The 23,597-nt window shown below is 42.9% G+C and overlaps 1 protein-coding gene across 7 annotated transcripts in view; it reads left to right on the forward strand.

Annotated features, from left to right (window-relative positions):
• Positions 1-23,597, forward strand: part of cdk15 (cyclin-dependent kinase 15) — a 94,876-nt gene that overhangs the window by 14,985 nt on the left and 56,294 nt on the right. For 5 of the 7 annotated variants that reach the window (XM_069934365.1, XM_069934366.1, XM_069934363.1 and 2 more), the window contains exons 1-2: positions 7,394-7,642; positions 11,983-12,014. In XM_069934365.1, coding sequence (XP_069790466.1) covers positions 7,597-7,642; positions 11,983-12,014 — 78 coding nt within the window. In that variant the 5' untranslated portion in view covers positions 7,394-7,596. Of the gene's footprint in view, positions 1-6,456; positions 6,615-7,393; positions 7,643-11,982; positions 12,015-23,597 lie in introns of those variants that run through there. The other 2 variants (XM_069934364.1, XM_069934369.1) reach the window with 2 other exon arrangements.

Consider the following 23,597-nt stretch of genomic DNA (forward strand, 5'->3'; position numbering starts at 1 on the left):
ATATTCTCAAGAGGTATACAACTATGTATTTCAGCATGTCATCTGTCCATTCCCAAATACGAATCTGATTTCCATGTCAATGCTATACGTTTTCTTGAAACTGCTAATGCAATTTTTATGAATCTCTTTTGAAACATATTATGTTTCAGTTTTGGCCTTATCCCTGATATATTACCTAATTTTTTTAAAAGACTTTGATCTTGAGAAAATTTAACTTTAGTAACCCATTCTAAAAATGCTCCTAATTCCGACCAAAATAGTCTCAATTTTGAACATGACCAAGAGGAGTATGTATTTAAAAAAGTACTTATCTCTTGATTACACCTAAAACATTTATCTGACCAATCTGATTTCAGTCCATTTAATTTCTGTGGGGTAAAATATAATTGATGTAAAAGGTTGTGTTGAACCAATTTATATCTAACATTTATTGTGTTTGTCACACTATCATGACACAGTTCCAACCAATTTTTCTCCCCAATACTAATATTTAAATAATTTTGCCATCTTTATATAGATCTATGGATTCCATGTTTTCATATTGCCTTTTGCAATAGCATATACATAGCTGAAATAAACTTCTTAATAGATTTATTACAGATCAAACTTCCTATTTCACTCCTTTCAAGCAATAACATTGTTGGACCAAATGTATGTCATAAATTCTTCTTCTTCTTCTTTGGCTTGGCTTCGCGGACGAAGATTTATGGAGGGGGTAAAAAGTCCACGTCAGCTGCAGGCTCGTTTGTGGCTGACAAGTCCGATGCGGGACAGGCAGACACGGTTGCAGCGGTTGCAGGGGAAAATTGGTTGGTTGGGGTTGGGTGTTGGGTTTTTCCTCCTTTGCCTTTTGTCAGTGAGGTGGGCTCTGCGGTCTTCTTCAAAGGAGGTTGCTGCCCGCCAAACTGTGAGGTGCCAAGATGCACGGTTTGAGGCGTTATCAGCCCACTGGCGGTGGTCAATGTGGCAGGCACCAAGAGATTTCTTTAGGCAGTCCTTGTACCTTTTCTTTGGTGCACCTCTGTCACGGTGGCCAGTGGAGAGCTCGCCATATAACACGATCTTGGGAAGGCGATGGTCCTCCATTCTGGAGACGTGACCCATCCAGCGCAGCTGGATCTTCAGCAGCGTGGACTCGATGCTGTCGACCTCTGCCATCTCGAGTACTTCGACGTTAGGGATGAAAGCGCACCAATGGATGTTGAGGATGGAGCGGAGACAACGCTGGTGGAAGCGTTCTAGGAGCCGTAGGTGGTGCCGGTAGAGGACCCATGATTCGGAGCCGAACAGGAGTGTGGGTATGACAACGGCTCTGTATACGCTTATCTTTGTGAGGTTTTTCAGTTGGTTGTTTTTCCAGACTCTTTTGTGTAGTCTTCCAAAGGCGCTATTTGCCTTGGCGAGTCTGTTGTCTATCTCATTGTCGATCCTTGCATCTGATGAAATGGTGCAGCCGAGATAGGTAAACTGGTTGATCGTTTTGAGTTTTGTGTGCCCGATGGAGATGTGGGGGGGCTGGTAGTCATGATGGGGAGCTGGCTGATGGAAGACCTCAGTTTTCTTCAGGCTGACTTCCAGGCCAAACATTTTGGCAGTTTCCGCAAAGCAGGATGTCAAGCGCTGAAGAGCTGGCTCTGAATGGGCAACTAAAGCGGCATCGTCTGCAAAGAGTAGTTCACGGACAAGTTTCTCTTGTGTCTTGGTGTGAGCTTGCAGGCGCCTCAGATTGAAGAGACTGCCATCCGTGCGGTACCGGATGTAAACAGCGTCTTCACTGTTGGGGTCTTTCATGGCTTGGTTCAGCATCATGCTGAAGAAGATTGAAAAGAGGGTTGGTGCGAGAACACAGCCTTGCTTCACGCCATTGTTAATGGAGAAGGGTTCATGCCTTTGATAAATAACAAATAGCTGGAGGGTGTTGAGAAGATTCGCAAGGACGTTGCCAGGACACAGAAGGCCTGAGCTATAGCTGGTTAAGCAGGCTGCGGCTTTGTTCCTTGGAGCACAGGTGAATTAGGGTTATCTGATGTAGATATACAAAATCATAAAAGGAATAGCTTTGGTGAACGCAGAGTAGCATTTGCCCAGAGCAGGGTCAGTAACCAGAGGACGTAGTTTATTGTGGGGGTTGGGGGGGGGGGGGCGAGAATATTTAATAGGAAACTGAGGGGTAACATTTTTACAGTTGTGAATTTATGGAAGGGGCAGGTGGAAGGGGCAGGTGGAAGGGGCAGGTGGAAGGGGCAGGTGGAAGGGGCAGGTGGAAGGGGCAGGTGGAAGGGGCAGGTGGAAGGGGCAGGTGGAAGGGGCAGGTGGAAGGGGCAGGTGGAAGGGGCAGGTGGAAGGGGCAGGTGGAAGGGGCAGGTGGAAGGGGCAGGTGGAAGGGGCAGGTGGAAGGGGCAGGTGGAAGGGGCAGGTGGAAGGGGCAGGTGGAAGGGGCAGGTGGAAGGGGCAGGTGGAAGGGGCAGGTGGAAGGGGCAGGTGGAAGGGGCAGGTGGAAGGGGCAGGTGGAAGGGGCAGGTGGAAGGGGCAGGTGGAAGGGGCAGGTGGAAGGGGCAGGTGGAAGGGGCAGGTGGAAGGGGCAGGTGGAAGGGGCAGGTGGAAGGGGCAGGTGGAAGGGGCAGGTGGAAGGGGCAGGTGGAAGGGGCAGGTGGAAGGGGCAGGTGGAAGGGGCAGGTGGAAGGGGCAGGTGGAAGGGGCAGGTGGAAGGGGCAGGTGGAAGGGGCAGGTGGAAGGGGCAGGTGGAAGGGGCAGGTGGAAGGGGCAGGTGGAAGGGGCAGGTGGAAGGGGCAGGTGGAGGTAGATTCTATTGCAATATTTAAGAAAGATTTGGATGGATATATGTACAGGATTAAATTAAAAGGATATGGGGAAGTCACAATGGAGTAGTGGCTGGTTGTGGAAAACAGAAAGTTGGAAAAAAGATAGAAAAACAAAGCAGAGAAGTATAAAAAACCCTCAAGATAAAAAGTTTAAGAAGAACTTGAAGATGGCTCCAAAGAAGGAAAAGTCTCAAATGTCAAGAAGAGAAAGAAATCGCCAGAGAAAAAAGAGGAGGGCCTTACTGGTGTCCGGGAGCAGGGAGCTCTCCCCAAGAGGATGGCCCGATCGGTGAAACTGGTGAGCAGGCAGCTGAGCAGCGACATCCCCTGGGGTCTTGAACATTGGCTTGCAGAGCCCAAAAAGGAAATGCCAGCAAACATGCGCGACGAGTTGCACATGTGCGATACGCATTGTAGCGAAGACGCCGGTGGGAGTGGACATTGACAGCAGGGCACTGAATCAGCAATTGGAGAGGCCGCAAAGGAGATATCGATAGAAAAATTAGCAACAAGAAGCTAAGAAATGGAGCGAGAGAAAGAAGATCAAGAAAAAGATAAAGGCTTACAAGAAAAAATACAAGGTTAAAAAAGAGGCAGATGATTGATAAAGAATATTTTGACAGTTAGATACTAATAGGCACAATAATGAAAGAACTCAATAATATAAAAAAAACATGCAAGAGACAGATGCAAAAATGCAAAGAATGGAGAAGGCTATGGCTGTCATGAGAAAACGAACTGATGAAGTGGAAGACAGAGGGATAGTCATGTAAATGGAAGTAAATGAGTTAAGAGAAAAACTGGAAGATAGAGATGAGGAGATTAAGAAGGCACAAGATTTATTAGCCCAAAAAATTGAAATTTTAGAGAATTTCAACAGATGTAATAATAGTGGGCATGAAAAAAGGCTAAGAAGGGGCAGATATAAAAGGATTTATAAAAAAGTTGGATCCCACAAATCTTGGGAGTGAAAGAACTCCAAGAAGAAATAGAAATTGAAAGAGCCCACAGAACCATGGTGCCACAGCCATATCAGAAACCGCACTGTATACTAATAAAACTACTACGATATACAAGAATGAAAGAAAATAAGGAAACATTGGAGTACAATGGAATGGGAAAAAATATTTTTTATCCAGATATTAGCTTTGAATTTTTAAAGAAGCGAAAGGAGTTTAATTTAGCAAAAAACTTTTCCATAGTAAAGAGGTTATATCTTTGTGTTATGACAACCAGCAGTGTTGAAGGTATTCTTTCCTGATGGGCAAAATATACTGTTTTCAGACCCAGAAGAAGCTCATCGCATTGCAGACTGATGACTAATAAGAAACAAGAAGAGGAGTGAAGGAAATACTAAAAGGACTATTAAGATAATGATTAAGTTAGTTATTTCTCTGGGGGAGGGCTAGAAAATGGGGGAAGATCTGCCCACTGCAAAATCTGTTGACTTATGCAGTTAATACTGCAAACCAGGTAGAAAAGGGAGTTGTAGTTGTCTTGCAAGGTGGCAAGGACAACTCAATGAAAGGGAAATTAATGTTTTTTTTTAAATAGTTTTTTTGTAAATAGTTTTTTTGTTTTTTATGGTTTTTGTTATTTTATTATTAGTTGTGTCATTGCATATAGTAAAGAGTAAGAGCAATTTAAAGAGTGATTTTGGAAGAAGGGAGATGGAGGGGTCGAAGAGGTGGGAGAGAGTTGAAAACGGAGGAGTAAGATGAGTATATCTCTATTAATATTAATGGAATCTACAATCAAATTGAGAGAAAAAAAAGTTACTGACACTACTTAAAAAGGTGAAAAATAATCATAGAATTTATACTAACTGAGTTAGAACACTGCAAATTGAAGAGTGACTGGGTAGGTCATATAGTGGCATCATTATACAATTCAAAACCCAGGGGAGTTTCTGTATTATTTAATAAGAATCTGCCAATTAAGATAAAGAAAGTAATAACAAACCCAGTGGGTAGATACATAATGATGATGTGCCAGATTTATTCAGAATTTTGGAACTTGCTGAACATTTATGCACCTAATGAAGATGACCAGGAATTTATGCAGGACATTTTTTTTTAAAGATATCAGAATCACAGGGACACATTTTACTAAAGGGGGACTTTAATTTTACCCTTGATAGATAAAACTGGGAAGACAACTATAAATAATAAAGCAGCCAAATTTACATTAAACTCAATGAATGATTGGAAGATAATTGATATATGGAGAAAACAACACCCAAAAGAAACAGATTATTTATATTATTCAAACAGACATAAAACCTATTTTGGATTGATATGTTCTTATTGGCTCAGATTCAGGGGAATTCAGATTTTTATCTGACCACTTGCCCTTGTTATTGATAATTGATTTAGAGGATATTCCACTGAAAACATATTGATGGAGGCTAAACCCTATATTGTTAAAAAGCAAGACTTTCGAGAATACATAGAACAACAAATCAAAATATATTTCAATACAAATTCAGTAGCAGACAAATTTATTTTATGGGATGCAATGAAGGCCTTTATTGGGGACAAATAATTAGTTACACAACTAAGATTAAAAAAAGAATATGATCGGGAAATAGAACAGTTGAAAAAAGAGGTCCTGGAACATTTACTCTATAAATGGGATGAGAAATTGGTGCCACATAATAATTTACCAATACTACATCGTGTACTAAAAATATAGAAGAGAATACATCTGGAGTGAAAGATAAATTATCAAATACCAAAAATGCTACTAACGCCAAGCCCATTAACACCTTTCACAATAGACAATTTATTTTTTAAGGAATGGGCAAGAAAAGGAATTAAAAGAATAAAAGATTGCTTTTAGGGAAATAATTTATTAAGATTTGAACAGTTAAAAGACAAATATGGAATATCATAAGGTACAATATTTTCATACTATCAATTGAAAACTTATTTAAAAGAAAAGTTTGGAACTAACCTAAGATTACCTGAGAGTAGCTGCTATGAATACTTAATTACAGACACGGCGATATTAAAAAAAATTATTACAAACATGTACAGCAAATTGCAATACAAGGACAATGATGAAACAATGTACAAACCCAAACAAAGTTGGGAAAATTATTTAAATATACAAATAAAGAATGATACATGGAAGGAACTATGCACAGGAATCATGAGTAATACAACAAATACTCGGTTTCATATGATAAAATACAATTGGCTACATAGATTATATGTTACACCTCAAAAGTTAAAAGAATGGAATCCAACAATATCAGACAAATACTTCAGTTGAAAAGAAGAAATTGGAACATTATTACACGCAATTTGGACATGTACAAAAGTGAAAACCTTTTGGGAGGATTTAAACTTAATATTAAATAGAATTACAAAAAAATAAGATACCAAAAGATCCAGAAATCTTCCTGTTATACAACAAAAAAGACAAAGAATTCGGCCTAAAATTAGACAAAGCTCAAAAAAGATTTATTATGATTACACTCACAGCAGCAAAAAAGTGCATAATGATAACTTGAAAAATGGAGGCAACCTTTAAAATACAACAATGGTACTGTAGGGCACTACCAGTAACCACGGAAACAAGCTGAGGAAATGATAGGCTTTAATACACAGAAGAACCTTGTTGGCCCAGATCCCAGGATAGGAATGGCAGCAAAGGAAAGGTGGCTTGACCTTTATGGCCCAGGACCACGGGGGAGGAGTCATAGGGTATGAGTCATTTGTGGCGGGCCAGCTCCATATATCCAACAGTCAATGACAACTATATACAACAGAGGAAACATCACCACAGGTACATAGAAATAAACAAGTGTATTCCATTAGAAAAATTATTACCTACAATCTAAAGGACAAATATGCTTTATTTGAACAAATTTGGGAACCACACATAGAGTATATTAGAAACCACCAATTTCAGACCTGCATCTCTTAAAGTAATGATACAAGTAGGAAAATACCCAAATATGGAATTTTGGATGACACTTTGTTCTTTTATTGTTTATTTCTTTTTTCTTTTGTTTGCTTTACGTTATAGGAGGTGGGGGGGGAATGAAAATGCCTGTGTGTATATTTTAATGATGAATATTTGCATATTTTGTTATTGATATGGTTCATGGGGAAGAATTAAATTAAAAAAATTAAAAAAAGAATCGTGTTTCTATGCTATATGACAAAAATCGTGATCAAACAATGAGAAGTGGGGCGGGGAAATTTCAAGTCAAGCAGCGTCCATGGAGAGAAATGTTAGTCCAATGTTTTGCCCCAGGTCAGGACCTTTTTTTTGGGTTTCTGTGTTCGTGTTCTGAGACTATCTTTTTGTGCTGAGTTGAGTTTGAACATTAGGTTAATGTTGATTCGGCTTGCTTTCCTGCTGAGATTTGCTATGAAGTGACTTTGTAAGGAAGTGCACTGCATTAGGTTTGGAGGTTATAGTTTTTGACTGGGTTGTTTGTTTTCTGACTTCGTTACTGCTCTATCGGGTGGATGGTGCCAAGGTTAGTTTGCCTGTGTGCTGAGGGTGGCTTGATTTTTTTTTTCCCTCTGTGTGTGTGCGCGCCGGGGATTCAGATGGCGAGGGGAGCCGCGTCTCCTGGCGTTCTCGGCAGCGAGGGATCGTTATTGTGAGCACACACCGGGCCGTTAACGCCAGCGCTGTGCAGCGGATCCTCCGTCCAGTTCCGAGGCTGCAGCCGCCGGGATAGGCTGGCTGCCGCGAGTGTTGGGAGACCGGCGTTGTACCGACTCAATGAATCAGGTCTGGCGGCGTCGCTGGGATGAAGAACCTCAGGCAGGCTGCTTCAGAGACTCTGACACGGTTAGGTGAGCAATGAGCAGGCGAAGACCCCAGACCCGACCCCCAGCAGGCCCTATCCCCGCAAATATTAACTGGGTTCTCTGAAATACTCACGCTTCTTGAAACTAAATCACAGTTAACCCCGTCTGGTCAAGGGCACGCTGTTCTCTCGCCTGTCTTGCGGGCAGAGGAAGGAATTGGCATTGTCCAGCCGGGTGTGAGTTGGTGCTTGTTAACGAAATAAAGTGATATATCTCTTAGTCTAAAAAAAAACCCCAAAATGCTAATAGCCTTATCCGATGATTGAGGCCAACCCAGGGAGAACTCATCCCCGCACCTGAAATTCATTTCCTCATTCTGCCAGAATTTATGTGTTCAGCATGAGAATGGGGTTGGGGTAGAGACCAGCTGTTGGGTGATCTTATTGGAAATAATTTTCTGGAAGAGAAAGAAAATGGTCCCAAACACCAACATAATTGGGGCCCTTATATATTGTTGGATTAACAGTGCAGAAAATGTAAATTCGAATTCAATTGTTTTTTAAATCCAGGAGGTTGTCACACATCCTACAATGAGATAAACTTGCTGTTGAGTTTGGTCAAAATGTAACTTTATCCTGAATCGAACCTGCTTCTTTGCTCTCCTGAAATGGCCATTCAAATCCCTCACAGGCTGTTCATGATTTACTAATGTTGGGGATGGGGCAGTCGATGCGATCTCTGTCAACCAGCAAGAATGACTCATTGTTGTGAGAGAGAGTAATCATGAAAAATAACAAAAAGAAACTTTGCTGTGACGTTTAAAGAGTGTTTCAAGAGTGGCTTCAAGATTTTTCTTCTCTTGGCTGGATGGAGTTTGTGTTGGGGTTTGGTATTAACTCCAGGAGTGTGAATTTAACGTGCAGCTAAGCACAAGGAGGCTCGGGCACCAGCAGTTCAATGGTGTTGCACTGGGTCTAAGAGGGAACACATCAGAGACTCTCTATTTGTTTTTCATGACTCTTGGCTTACTTAATTAATAAAAACCAATTAATTATAATGTGTAAATGTTCATTTATCTTTTAGAAAAAGGGGTTAAGGGGTTTCATATTTCTAATGCCTTGTGCATAAGAATACTTTCTCTGCAATTACATTGTCAGCTGCTTTGATTAGCTTGTAAAAACTAATTATAATAATTTGTGATTTTTGTACACTCCTCACGTTCTGTCAGTGCAGACTGCCCTCCTACTTTAGCTGAAGTGTTGCTATAGTGCTGCTCTGCCAATCTCCACCACTTTTGCGATTCCTCTCCCAATCCCAAATTTTCTAGTGTAAACCAAAAGTCTAAACAACCCTGGGCTTTCCTCATTATTATAACCTATGCAAAACTCTGTTGTAATAGTTGGCTGACTTTGAGACCCTGTGGATGTTTTTAAAAATAGGTATTTGGCATCTACAGTTGAAGCATTACCAAGATAATATTGAGGAGGAGAAAAGGGGAAGCTGGAAAATCTCGCTCTGTGTTTGGGGAAGAGGCTTTAGGTTGCTTCTATAGAATATTTTTTGACTATGCTAATCATGCAAACCTAGATTTGAGGAACATTATTGAGATGTGTTCAGCTCACATGAATACCAGAGCAAGATAGCTTAGTGCCAATTAAAAGGGTTTGGGATAAAAGCTCATCTAGCAGAGCAAGGAAGATTGCCATGGAAACTAAGATGGTTGCCGTAGCAAACTGCATTTAGTTGGATGAACACATATTTCCACTGAACTCTTGAAGTTGGCAATTTTTGCAATTTATAAAGCAATAGGAAGTACTTCATTATATTGAGCTGGTAAATGCTAAGAGCATATACTTTGTAAGCAAGTTCAGAGCTATGGCAGGCTTTTTTAACATCAGTGATGATTGAAAATTCAAGTGGATGGGTGGCTTAGCCAAACAATCTGTTTACAAACTCCAATGGTGTGCAAACTTTTGTACTGAATGGTATAGATTTCACTGGGGCCTTCTCAAGCCTACATAACAGAGATCGATAAATGATCTTAGATTACCGTATGTACTTGTGTAATAATGAAAAATTTTGGACCACTTTTTCATGCCAGAAAAGGGAAGGTTGATTTTTGCAAGTGTCAAACTTTTGACCTCACTAAGTACCTGCATTGTTCAAAGCATTGGGAGCTTGGATGGCCAGGAATGGATGGTAAGCCCGTGGCCGGGGTGTCGGGAACTTGGATGGGCAGGTGGCCAGAGCCAAAAATGGGGAGGTCAACTTTTACACTGGTCATACAAGATCACCTGACTTTTTGGCTTATAAAAGGAGGGGGGGGGGGTTGACTATAACACAGGATTGACGATTACACGAGTATATACGGTATTATAGGGATATTAGAAAAGTATGATCATGTTTATTGACATACACATTGTACAGTGTACACATGCAGCAAATTATTACTTGCTGTAGCCAACCAGGTACTTTTAAAAAAAATATAACTTATAGTAAACTTAATTGAATCTTAAAAGACAATAAATACATGAGACAGATAATAAATATTTACAATAATCCTTATGCAAAAGAAAATAGCTTGCAGTAGTGCCAACAGTCATTTTGTGATGTTGGAGCAGTCCTTGATTAACAAGTGGAGGTTCAAGACCCTGATAGCAGTGGGAAGAAAACTGTTCTTGAACCTAAAAGAGCTGGTCTTCAGGCTTCTGTACTTCTGCCTGGAGGAAGCATTGAGTAGAGGTTGGTGGAGGTACTTTATGATGTTTATGATTCTTGAAGCAGCACCTCACGTAAATGTCTGCAGTGGATGGGAGGTTGGAGCCTGTGATGAATTTGGCTATGTTTGCTATCTTTTTCCTCCTTGGTACTTGAATTACCAAACCAGGCTGTGATGTGACCAGAACACCTGCAGTAGTTTGATCGAGTATTTGACAGCATGGCAAATCTCCTCAGACTCCTTAGAAAGTAAAGGTGTTAGTGTTGCCTCAATGTGCTGGCTTCAGGAGAGGTCTTTTAAAAGATTGATCCCCGAGAACTTGAAAGTTCCGACTGACTCCACCTCCATCCCAGTGCATGGTCTCTCAGCCTCACTTTCTAAAATCATCGATGAGTTGTTCTGGCACCACCCATCCAGGCTCTTGATCTCCCTCCTTTATTCTGACTCATCATTTCCAATTATTCAGCCAGCGATGGTGGTGTGGCCAGCGAGTTTGTAGATTTGAGTTGGAGCCGATGTGCATAGGGAATAAAATAGATGACTGAGCACACAGCCTTGGGGTGCTCCTGTGTTGATGGTCAGTGAGGAGAAGGTGATGTTTCTGATCTGCATTGATTGGTATCTGCCAATGAGGAGTCTAGTTGTAGAGGACCAGGCAGAGTTCCAGATCCTTTAGCTTGGTCATGAGTATTAAGTGCTGAGTTGTCATCAATGAACAACAGTCTGATGTAGGGGGTGTCTGTGGTCTGGGTGATCTAATGCAAAGTAAAGACCTGTAAAATAGTTTCTGCTATTGCTGCTGTCCCCTCCCTCCTTTTTCCATCTATCATGTCCTGCCTTCCCCACCCCTCCCCACCTTTTTGTTTGGATGCCTGCTGGCATTCTCTCGTACCTTAATGAAAGGTTCAAGCCCGAAACATCGGTTATGTATCTTTATCTTTGCTACTCAAAGGACACTGTTTGACCTGTTGAACTTCTCCAGCATTTGTATAAAGCTCCCAATGATGCACTCTTAAATTAAAAATAACACAAATATCTGAGAGTAATTCTTTGCTTAAAATAAAATAATCTTCACTGAACGTCTTAGTTATTTTGGCAGAGGGAGGGATTTCAAATGTGTGTGCTTGTGTAATAGGGAATGGGATTAATCTAAATAGGCGCTTAGTAACAATTTTGTGAGCAGAAGGAGTTAATCTAGCTGAAGGTTGAGCTTCAGTTGTTTGGTGGTCAATTTATGAGAGGAATGTGTTTCAGTGGGAGGGTCAACATCAATAGAATCAATGTGAAAGTGAACCCCACAATTTCCATATTGCCCCATACTTATCAATCAAGTTGTCCCGAAGTGTCTTCACAGTTCTCATAAAATCACCAGTCTGCACAGTGTGAAAAGTATTCTACTCTAGCCTCCTTCTCTGATTGAATCCTGTCCTGTCTATGGTTCCCACACTGTCTCGAACATAAAACCAAGGTTTTATTTATTGAATCCTGAAGTGATGTAGTAATCTATTATACTTTTGGCCGCCTTCACAGAGTTTAATGTATGTACCACACCATTTTCCATCTTGTGTGTTCATTTCAAATTCTGCTTTTGTTGAACAGCGAACCATTCACTGTTTTTGAGCACTCATCTTTTGAGAGAATTCACTCTGTATTTTGTTCTTAACAGGTCTGACACACCGACAACCTGGATATAAAGAGGTAAATGTCACAGTTATCTTGTTTTTAAATGGTGTATACATCGGGCAAGAGTACTGCTTATTAGTCATCCCCAATTACTGTTGTGGAACCGATGTGTCACAGGTTGGAGGAGGAGAAGGAAGAAATCCCTTGTGGAAATGAATGGAGATGAGTAATAGGAATGACCCCCCTTGAGCTGTAGCCCCTCCCTCTGCTCGAGCCTTTGCTTGCCATTGGCATGAGCCATCCGCTCTTTCCTGACCCTTCCATCGATGACTACACAACCTGCTCTGTGGATTGCAGACCAAGTTTCCTCCTTCAACACTGGAGTTTTCAGATTATCAGCAAAAATTATCAATCATGACTGCTTCACTTTTTCATCCCCCCTTCCCCTCCCCTTTCCTCTCCTCCTCTCCCTCCCCTCTCCTCCTCTCCCTCCCCTCTCCTCCTCTCCCTCCCCTCTCCTCCTCCCTCTCTCTTTCCACCCCTCTCCTGAATTTTCTCTTCACCCCCTCCCTCTTTCTCTCCTGAATTTTCTCTTCCTCTTCCACCCCACTCTCATATGCATGCTATTTTTTTTTGTTTGTATTTTGATTTAACTCAGCAGCCTGCAGGATCCCTCTTTGGCTGCTCATTCTGTAGGCCTGGGCAATACTTGGGTTGGTCCCAGTGCACAGAAAGAGCTGTGTGTTTAATTTTAGAGTTGCTAGCCTTCTTCTATGAAAGAGGCTGTTGTACCAGGTCACAGGACTGGGCCTTGTGACTGACTCAAGCAGTGATGGTTTGAAGTCAAGCAGCAGAGGTCCTTCCCTGTGAATGGCAATGTCCAAGTGGGTAGGAATTTGTTGCTGTCCAAGACCAGAGTCCAGGCTGGAGAGCCTCCAGGATGCAAGAAGGGCTTCCTTTCAGGTAACCAGACAAACAATGGACTTTCACCAGTCATGAATAAAGTGAAAATGAGGTGAAATTGAGACAAAAGTGGGAGGAAAAGGAATAAGGGATGGTTAGCCTAGCAGTTAGTGCAATGCTGTAACAGCAGCAGCGACTCATGTTCGAATCCGGCGCTGTCCATCTGTAAGGAGTTTGCACGTTCTCCCCGTGTCTTCATGGGTTTCCTTTGGAGCTCTGGTTTCCTTCCACCCTCCAAAAACATATGGGGTTTGTAGATTAGTTGGTGTATTTAGGCTGCACGAGTTTGTGGGCAGTAAGGGTCTGTTACTGCACTGTATCTCTTTAAAAAAAACCCATTAAAAATAGTGGGTTTAAATTTTCAATTTAAACCTATGACTGCATTCAGATTAGATTTGTGGTTTGATACTGTGTTTGGTTGTTTTCCCATCAGTGATTAATTTTTCCAGCATGGGTTTGGATGTTCATATCTTCTGGGAACAAATTTCATAAATCGTGATTACATAGCAGGAATATTTTTTTTCCAAAAAAAGGGGTCTGGGTGTGAACTAATTGAGTTAATTGCATGGTAATGGTGTTTAGTATCAGTACCTTGTTGGTTCTTCATCCAGTTTCATGTGGATCGTGCAGTCTAATAGCTGGGAAACATGAAAAACTCTAAAAGGTGCTACCTGTTTCATTTGAGTTTCTTCTTACATGACATACAAATGCACAATTATAAGCATGTCATCATGGACACCATAAGTGAAATCACACTTAGTTGCACAACTGCACTGCTCTGTAATAAACAAAAGGAAAGTGAATCAAGTTTAAAAGTTTCCTATAACTTGAATTCTCTTCAACTTTTATGAAAATCAATATTGTTTGTGCTAATCTTGGAGCCTCAGCAGATGTTGCTGTTATAAAATGCACCCCTGGATTCATTGAGAAGGTCTCACATCTTGACTCTTTTCTGTCAGCTCTTTAATCCATTGTAGGACTCATTTCTGGGGTAAATTCAAACTGAAAAATAACTCCTTCCCTTTAAAGTGTGTGTCTTAATGTTTGTTCCGTTTCTACTGGCTTTCCTCCACCTTCTGGATTTGGCTGAATCAGACTCTGACGACATCTTGCATGCATGGGTGTCAGCATGAGTGTCCTCTGGAGTGAACTGAGGCTTCATTCTGATCACAAAAGAAAACTGTGGAGTCAAATAATAATAATACCAAATAATATCTATGTGTTGTTTGCAGCTTGCTTCTTCAGCCTCATTTCAACTGTCTATTTGAGGATGATAATGATGTTAATTCTTATTTAGTTTTGCTGACTGTTCATTTGGAAAGATCAATTCCATGAGATGGAATTTGAGTTGTGTATTGCAGCATGACCCAGCATGCTTTACTACAAACCATTTTGATTGGCTGTCTACCACTAGCAGAAATCAGACCATCACTATCTTGCTATAGTCAATGTGGACACACTGGAACAGCCTGGGGTTCAGTTGGAGCGGTGCTTGTGAAGCCTGTGAGACACAGTTTCGGCAACCATACACTTGCTGAATAACCCTTTCAAATATTTGTCCAATGTGGTGTGAGTGTAGTTCTCTATTTTGTTGCTTTGTCGTTCATTAAGTAAAACCACTTTGGCCACATTTAATGCAGCCCTCATTTGTGGACAGCTCATGATAACTGTGATCAAACAGCATTATTATCTCTTTTAAACATGTGTGCAGATCAGACAAAATATACTCATGTGGTGGGTCCTTCTCATGCCATGACTTACAAGAAAATCACCTGTAAACTAAGTTCACAAGTTCTGCATTGCATTTCCTAAATTCAGTATTGCATTGGCTGAGAGAAAACATTCACCTGAATACATTTTGAGGTGACTGATATGGCAATTGAGTGTAAAAATGCCATTGAAAGTTTATGGTCAGTGACTAACCTGAATGGTCTCCCCACCAAAAAAAAAGGATCATGTGATCTGAAACATGAATGTGTTTCCTCTAGTTCTGGGCATAGCTCTCCTCATGTTGTTAGTGTAGGGTGCAAAACTACAACCTGAGGTATCCACATGCAATCTCAACTGGATAGGGGATTTCCCAATGAGGACTTGCTGCTGAGACTTGTTTGCAGAGTATATGCCCCTTCTGTTGTTTCTCTCTCCATGTTATAGTTCAATTCTCTTGTAGGAATGTCAGCACTGCTGTGAGGTCAAGTGCACACCTGGCATAATATTCAAGTGGAGCTAAGAAGGAACAGAATCTCAAATTTTCAGGTTACTAAATTGTGGACCATTTTAAGTATCCAGAGGTTTTGCTTTGTGACAGTTTGAGATCAAATGGTTGCATGGGCAGTGTTAAACACACAATAGTCTATGGAGGATTGAAATATTTTGAGTGACAATTCCACACCATGACGCTGCTGCGGAGAAAGATTTTGATTGTTAAATAGGGTTGTCTGTGCAGTTGCGTGAAAGGTCTAACCCTTTGACACTCACCATTTCAGCACACTTATCCATATAGTTTGGTCTGCTGCAGGTACCACAATAATGGGTGTTCCCCACATGCTCTGTGTAGTTTTCACCAATACATTTGCTTTTGTTCACCCACTCCTCCATGTGATTCTTTGGAGCAATAAACCAACATGACATTTAGCTTAAGATCTATATGGCCTCTGTGTTCCCTAATGCTTGTCCACAAATCTTTGAACGGATTTGCATATTGCTTGAGTGGGTTATCTAAATATGTTTGGGAAGCACTCATATTATAATTCACCCTTTGATTCTGCAAGGCAACTTTCATCCAGCATTTATGTGTTTTTTCTAACTGCCCCTAACATACTTGTATCAACTTTCTTTTTGACCATATAAGAAGCTACATATCACAACCAATAGAGACATTTTGGAGTCTTTTACCTTGCCAGGCCTCAGTGTTATAAGTGTCTCTTGCTGCCATCGAGTCATCAGCATCTGTACACTATTAGTGTTGATTTCTATTTTCAGGTAATTTATTCAATTAGATGTTAAAATCGCTATCTTTTCTTTGTCTGCAGTGAGGTGTGCATATTTAAACCAACCTTCAGGCTGCTCTCCAGCTTCACTGTGCTGATGTGAAGCTGGTGACATTGTATTTCCCTTGCTCACCTGACTAATGTTACTCTGACGAGCTATCTTGGGTCCAGCCTTACAGTTAGTGTTTTGCTGCTATAACCAGGCATACTTGTGATTAGATCGAGCAGTTCATGCCGTATATTCATGTTGGAGCTCCCATTGTTGTCACTGCTCTACATCCATGTAGCTCACGGACACTGAGATTATGGGATATTCTTTGGGATATTTAGAAGCTGTTTCATCATTGTGGCTGTTTTATCTGCTTGCTTAAATGTTTGTATATTTATTTCTTCACGGTGCAGAAGGAGATTATTTATCCTATCCAATCTTTGATGGCCCTCAGTCCAAATGTATCAGCCCCACTCTCCCATTTGTTAAACCTTGTTTGTGTCTTCAATAACTTAAATTAAAATTACTTGTCTGTTAAACTTAACAAAATTTTTAATTTTTAAAAACATTTTAAATTTTAAAATTTATTTACAGCAAGGTAGAAGCTGATTCTGGCCATTTAAATCTTGTCATGCAGTGCCTGGTTCAGGAAAGTGCCAAAATTGATTCCAAATTCTTTAACACATCTAAATGATCACTGCTAATCTTGCCTGACCTTTGGCGACCGGTTCCCAGTTTGTTGTTTGTCATGATCTCTGAGAGGTCTGCTTCATTAACAGTGACTGGGAAACTTCTCCATTACCTTAAGAAATAAAACCTCTATTGGATCACATGACACCAGGAGGTCTACAGCTCGGCCCAAACATCAGAGCTAATCATTATTTTATAGATCGATTCCTTTTTGTGTCCTCATATGGGTTTCATTTTGAATAGGTATCACAATTCTTTTACCTTCAGTTTCTGTGATACATTAATTCCATCCATTCTGCAAAAGTTCAACAGGCTCGTGTGTACTTCAAGGCCCCTTTTAGTGAGCCTTATTGTGTCTGCACTGCCATCTTGCGCCACTTCCACTGTACCACTGCAAGGCTTAACTCGATAATCCAGAAAGCTAGCTTTGTATTCCCTGTATTCTAGTCCAGTTGCTCTAAAATTTAAATTGTAGAGATTACTCACAAGCAAAAGTGAAATCTTTAACTTTCACTAATTGAAATCTTCTTTCATCCTTCGGGTCGCTGGTGACCGTACTTTATAGGGTCTTTGCTCAGTTAAGTAAAGACTGAAAGAAACTGCAGAAGGTTCTGAATGTGGCTCAGACCATTCCACATACCTACCCCAATCCCCTCAATCGGGTCCATCTAATATTGCTGCACCCTTGGAAAAGCAGACTCCGGCCACATTCTCTTCATCCTCTGTACCGTGAATAAAAACTCTCATGACTGGAGAGAGAACAAATGCTTTTATTAGCTTATAACTAAAGGTAGGGTCTCACAGTAGTCTTCAGATTGGTTCTGGGTTTAGGCAGGAAACCAGGGTTATATGTGGGCAGATGGGGGCGGATCTGGGAGGCCGGGCCAGCCATCATCCCAGTTCACTGCGCCTTAGTCTCCTTGGGTCTCCTGGTCCCCTTGTAAGAGAGAAGAGGCGGGCTGGGTCTGCGGCTTGATGATGGAGAGGGATGCACTTTCCACCTGAACCGGATCCCCGAGGCCCTGACTGGGGATGGTGGGAATGAACTCTGTGGCTTGCAAGGCACCTGAGGCAACAGACCCTCTGTTACGGTGGGTGCCAGGTCTCTGATGGAGACTGTGTTCTCCCTGCCATCTGGGTACTTCACATAGGTGTACATGGGATTGGCATGGAGCAGTTTCACCCTTTCCACCAGGGGGTCGGTCTTGATTCTCCTCACGTGCTTCCTGAGAAGGACTGGACCAGGAGTGGTGAGCCAGGTTGGGAGTGTAGTTCCCGATGCCGAACTTCTTTCGAAAGTGAATAGGAACTCATGAGGAGTAGCGTCGGTCATGGTACATAGTAGCGACCAGATGGAATAGAGTGCCATAGGGAGGACTTCCTGCCAGTGTGAGTCTGGAAGGCCTTTTGACTTCAGGGCCAGTTTGACAGGTTTCCAGACTGTGGCATTCTCCTCTTCATCCTGCCCATTCCCCTGGGGGTTGTAGCTAGTAGTCCTGCTGGACACGATGCCCCTCACCAGCAGGTACTGACACAGCTCATCACTCATAAAGGACGAGGCCCGGTCTCTATGTTTATAGCTGGGATACCGGAACAGAGTGAAAATGGAGTCTAGGGCCCTCATAACTGGTGAGGTGGATGTGTCTGGGCATGGAATGGTGAACGGGAAATGGGAGTACTCGTTAATGACAGAGAGGAAGAAGGTGTTCCTGTTCATGGAGGGGAGAGGTCCCTTAAAATCAATGCAGAGCCATTCAAAGGGCCTGATGACTTGATCAGGTGCGCCTTTGCAGGGTGATAGAAGTGTGGCTTGCACTCCGCGCAGACCTGGCAAGACTTGGTCATTTCCCTGACATCTTCCATGGAGTAGAGCTGATTGCGCACCTTGACAAAATGAGCCATGCTGGTGACCCTTGGATGGCAGAGCTCATTATGCAGAGACCATAGTTGGCTGGTGTGTGCAGAGACACAGCTTCCTCTGGATAAGGCATCTAGAAGGTCATTAAGAGCTGCTGGCCAATAGGCAATGTCATAATTGTAAGTGGAGAGTTCAACCCTCCACCTAGCAATCTGGTCATTCTTGATTTTTCCCCTCTTGACATTATCAAACATGAATGTGACCGAGTGCTGGTAGCGAGGAGCGTAAATCTTCTACCAGCCAGGTAATGTCTCCCGTGCCTTACGGCTTCTACAATGGCTTGAGCTTCCTTTTCCATAGATGGGTTCCAGAGGATGTGGCCTTGTAATGTCCGAGGGGGAAAAAAATGCAACCTGCCTGCCCGCCTGGTTGAGGGTAATGGCCAGGGCTATGTCTGAAGTATCACTTTTCACTTGGAAAGGTACATTCTCATCCACCGTGTGCATGGTGGCTTTCGCAATGTGTTTCTGGAGGTAGTTAAAAGCCATTTGGGCTTCAGCCGAGAGGGGGAAATTGGTGGCTTTCAAGAGAGCGTGAACCTTATCAGGGTATTGAGAGATCCACTGGACGTAATATGTGAAAAGCCCCAGGCATCTCCTCAAAGCCTTTGTGGTCCTGGGGATGGGGAGCTCCAACAGGGGGCGCATCCTATTGGGATCAGGGCCAATGATGTCATTCTCCACCACGTAGTCAAGGATAGCCAGATGATTAGTCCTGAACACGTACTTGTCAGAGTTATAAGTGAGGTTCAGGGCTTTCGTTGCATGGAGAAAACTCTGGAGGTTTGCGTCATGGTCTTCCAAGGTGTGGCTACAGATGATGACATTATCGAGTAGGGAAAGGTAGCCTTCAATCCATACTCATCCACTATTCTGTCCATCTGCCACTGGAAGATAGAAACCCCATTAGTAATACCTCCAGAATTGATAGAGATGACCGTTAACCTCAAATGCCATATATGGACAGTCATCAGAATGGATTGGCAGCTAGTGATGGGCAGCTTTCAGGTTGATGATAGAACAGACCCGATACTGTGCGATATCATTCACCATGTCCGAAATACAGTGGGGGGGGGGGGGGGTGGGTATGCATCCAGGAGTGAGTACCAATTAATAGTTTGGCTATACTCAATAACTAGCCTGGACTTGTTTTCCCTCTTTACCACTACCACTTGTGCTCTCCATGGGCTGGTGCTAGGTTTGATGATACCTTAATCCAGCAGACATTGAGATCTGACTTTATAAACTCTCTGTCTGCTGCCCTGTACCTCCTGCTCATAGTAGCAATGGGCTTGCAGTCTGGGGACAGAATCGGGAAGAGAGGAGGGGAGTCGATATCCAGTGTGGAGAGGCTGCATGCGGGTTCTGATTTTAGGGGCCCTCTGTTCCAATGTCGGTGGTGGGGAAGATATTGGAATCCATCATTAAAGGAGAAATAGCAGAACCCTTAGGAAGGAATAATAGTATCGGTGCTGGTCAGCATGGGTTCCTTAAAGGAAAATCTTGCTTGACTAATCTGCAATTTTTCGAGGACATAACAAGGAGGGTGGACTCGGGAGAGCCAGTGGATGTGGTGTACTTGGACTTTCAGAAAGCTTTTGATAAAGTCCCACACAGGAGGCTAGTTTGCAAAATCAAGGAGCATGGTATCGGGGGTAAGGTGCTGTCATAGATAGATAATTGGTTGAGAAATAGGAAACAAAGGGTTGGGATAAACAGGTCATTTTCTGGATGGCAGGATGTGATGAGTGGGGTCCCGTAGGGATCGGTGTTGGACCCTCAGTTGTATATCATTTATGTAAATGATTTGGATGAGGGGATAAATAACTACATATGCAAATTCGCAGATGGCACTAAACTGGGTAGTAGTGTAAAGAGCGAGGATGATGTTAGGAAATTGCAAGGGGACTTGGATAGTTTAGGGCAGTGGGCGGAAAGATGGCAGATGAAGTTTAATGTGAGTAAATGTGAGGTTGTCCATTTTGGAGGCAGAAACAAGAGAGCAGAATATTATTTAAATGGAGTTAAGCTAGGGAGTGGGGTAATGCAAAGGGATCTGGGCGTACTTGTTCACCGGTCATTGAAAACTAGCATGCAGGTTCAGCAAGCGGTGAAGAAGGCGAACAGGATGTTGGCTTTCATAAAGAGGGGATTTGGAGTATAGGAGTAGAGAAGCCCTCCTGCAGTTGTACAGGGCCTTGGTGAGACCTCACCTGGAGTATTGCATCCGGTTTTAGTCCCCATATTTGAGAAAGGACATAGTGCAGTGCAGGTTTACAAGGTTAGTTCCCAGGATGGCAGGATTGTCATACACGGATAGGTTAGAAAGACTGGAATTATATGCGATGCAGTTTAGAAGGATGAGGGGAGATATGATTGAGGTATTTAAGATTATAAAAGGGCTCTACAGGGTGAAATCAGAGCACATGTTCCCAATGATGGGTGAGACTAGGACTAGAGGGCATAGTTTAAGAATACAGGGAAGGCCATTTAATACAGCAATGAGGAGAAACTTTTTTACCCAGAGAGTTGTGGGTCTGTGCAGTGCTTTGCCATGGAGGGTAGTGGGGACAGATTCGTTGGATGGATTTAAGAGAGAGTTGGATAAGGCTCTTGTGGGCAGGGGAGCTGAGGGTTATGGGGAGAAGGCTGGGATTGGTTATTGAAAAGGAAAGATCAGCCATGATCCGATAAATGGTGGTGCTGGCTCAAAGAGCCAATTGGCCTACTCCAGCACCTATTGTCTATTACGGGGAGAGGGGACCAGAATACTCCAAGGTCATGCTTTTAAGGTGACAAAGGTGTCCCGACCCAACAACACCGGAGCACACAGTTCATCAAGAATATACAAACAAAATTTGCAAAATTTCTGCCGCCCCCCCTTCAAATGACAGATGTACTATACAATGCTTTTGAACACGTGTAGAATGTGAATGAGACACGAGAAATATGCGGTAATTGGAAGGATACATCTTCAGGTTGTATTATTGCACAGTCCGTGAGTCTATGAAGCTTTCAGTAGAGCTCGTGTCGATTAGACATTTAGTGGAATGTCCGTTTACCTTCACAGTCACTATGGAGTTACTGAGCTGGTGAGGTCTGTCCTGATCTAGAACCATCGAGGTTAGGACCCCAGAGATACCATACTCCTCACTCGAGTGGCCGCCACTGTCCTGGGTTGCCCTGCGTGGGAAAGATGGCGTTGACCTCGTGGCATGGCAAGATGGCCACCCTCTTTCCTCCTCTGACAATGATGGTGCCGAGTTTGAATTTGGGTCGCAGCAAGATGGCTGCCGAGCTTTTTTGTGCCATTTCCTCACCACCACCCTTAGTTGGCATGTCACACAACAAGCAAGTTCAGGTGAATTCGGGGCAGTTGACTTGGGGCTGGAATCGGATCCGGGAGTGGTGCAGGCCGCGGACTTCCCCGGGCTTCCCCTCGCGCAGTAAACCCTCACCCAATATTCTTTCTTGCTATAGCTGGAACACACTGAGATTTTTTCCAGGCAACGAGATCGAGGATGCTGGCTCTTTCTTGCCGCGGAAAAAACACTTCCTAGCATGGGAAACGGTAGCTGTTAGGGCTGGGGTATTGGGAGCGGGAAAGGTTCATCTGGCTTGCTGACTTTGAGGTCATCGTTCTCGAGCTTGGCCTTTTCCAGCAATTTGGCCAGCTCAATGTGGCTAGCCAGGTCCTTCTTTCCCAACTCGAGCAGTCACTGCCTCATGTACCTTGAGTGGACCCCCACGGCTAGAGTGTCCCGGATCTGTTCTTACTCACAAACGTGGCCCGTAGCTGCTTCGTACCTGCACTTTCTGGCAAGCATCCACAGATCTAGCAGGTAGTCATCGACGGTCTCTCCTGGCTGCTGGTGAGGTAGAGCGAGTCGGTGCCTCACTAGGACCTCATTCTGCAACTTCAGGTATCTAGCCTTCAATGCCTCGATAGCAGCATCATTTGTAGTCAGTTCCTGATGATTGCATACCATTTCATTCCTACCTCCGAAATAAGTGTGGACCTCCTGAGTTTATTGGTGTGGAAGAGTTCTCTGGTCTCATTAAGTAGGCCTGGAAGCAATCTAACCAGTATGTGAACTCCTCAGCCACTTCGGGGGACAGAGGGTCTATCTGCAGCATACCTGGCTTGAGTAGTGCTTCCCACGTTGGGGAATAAGCTAATAAAATTGTAGCGTGAATAAAAGCTCTCATGACTGGAGGGAGAACAAACACTTTTATTAGCTTATAGCTATGTGTAGGGTCTCACAGTGGTCTTCAGAAGGTTTCTGGGTTTCGGCAGGAAACCAGGGTTATATGTGAGCAGATGGGGGCGGAGCCAGGAGGCAGGGCCAGCCATCCGCACAACACACTACCAGTGAATTCCAGTTCACTGCTACCTCCATCTACTTCCTCCTTTCCCCCCCCCCCCCCCACCACCACCACCTCAATAAGGATGAAGATTCACGAGTATGAGATCATGCACCACCAGATTCAAGGATAATTTCTTTCTTGATGTTATTAGACTGCCAAAGGAATCCCAAGATAGTAAAATTTTATTGCCTTTTCTCTGTACTTACTGATCTTTCTCTGTAACTTTTGTACAGTGCCTTGTGTACTGGTCTGCTCACAAACCAACCTCCATCACTGCATCTTTGAACGTGAACTAATAGATGATAAACACAAAGCTCTAAGAAGTGAGACTGCTTTGCTCAGGTCCTCTTTAAACTTGCCTAATTGCACACTGTTAAAACACCCAGCCAATCACATCAGAAATTATGTCTTACATATTTGCATATATAGTAAGATCCCTGGTATCCAGCACCTATAGGGATTGGGAGATTCCAGAGAAGTGAATTTCCCCATTGATTGAGACTGCGAGGAACGCCAATTTTAAACTTGCACATTTCTGACCCATTTATTTTCTGCAATGGTTTTGCCAGTTGCTCTGAGGCTGCTGGTTGCTTGAATTCCGAATAACAGGGATTTTACTGTACTTCACAGTCCAATCATGGACATGGTATAGCTGACCTGAATGCCATGTCCCACCTACACAGTGCAACCAGTGTTGTTAATAACAGGCTCCCGTAATGTTCTGGGTTCAGGGATATTCTC

Source organism: Narcine bancroftii, chromosome 4, assembly GCF_036971445.1.
Source record: "Narcine bancroftii isolate sNarBan1 chromosome 4, sNarBan1.hap1, whole genome shotgun sequence".
Lineage (NCBI taxonomy): Eukaryota > Metazoa > Chordata > Chondrichthyes > Torpediniformes > Narcinidae > Narcine > Narcine bancroftii.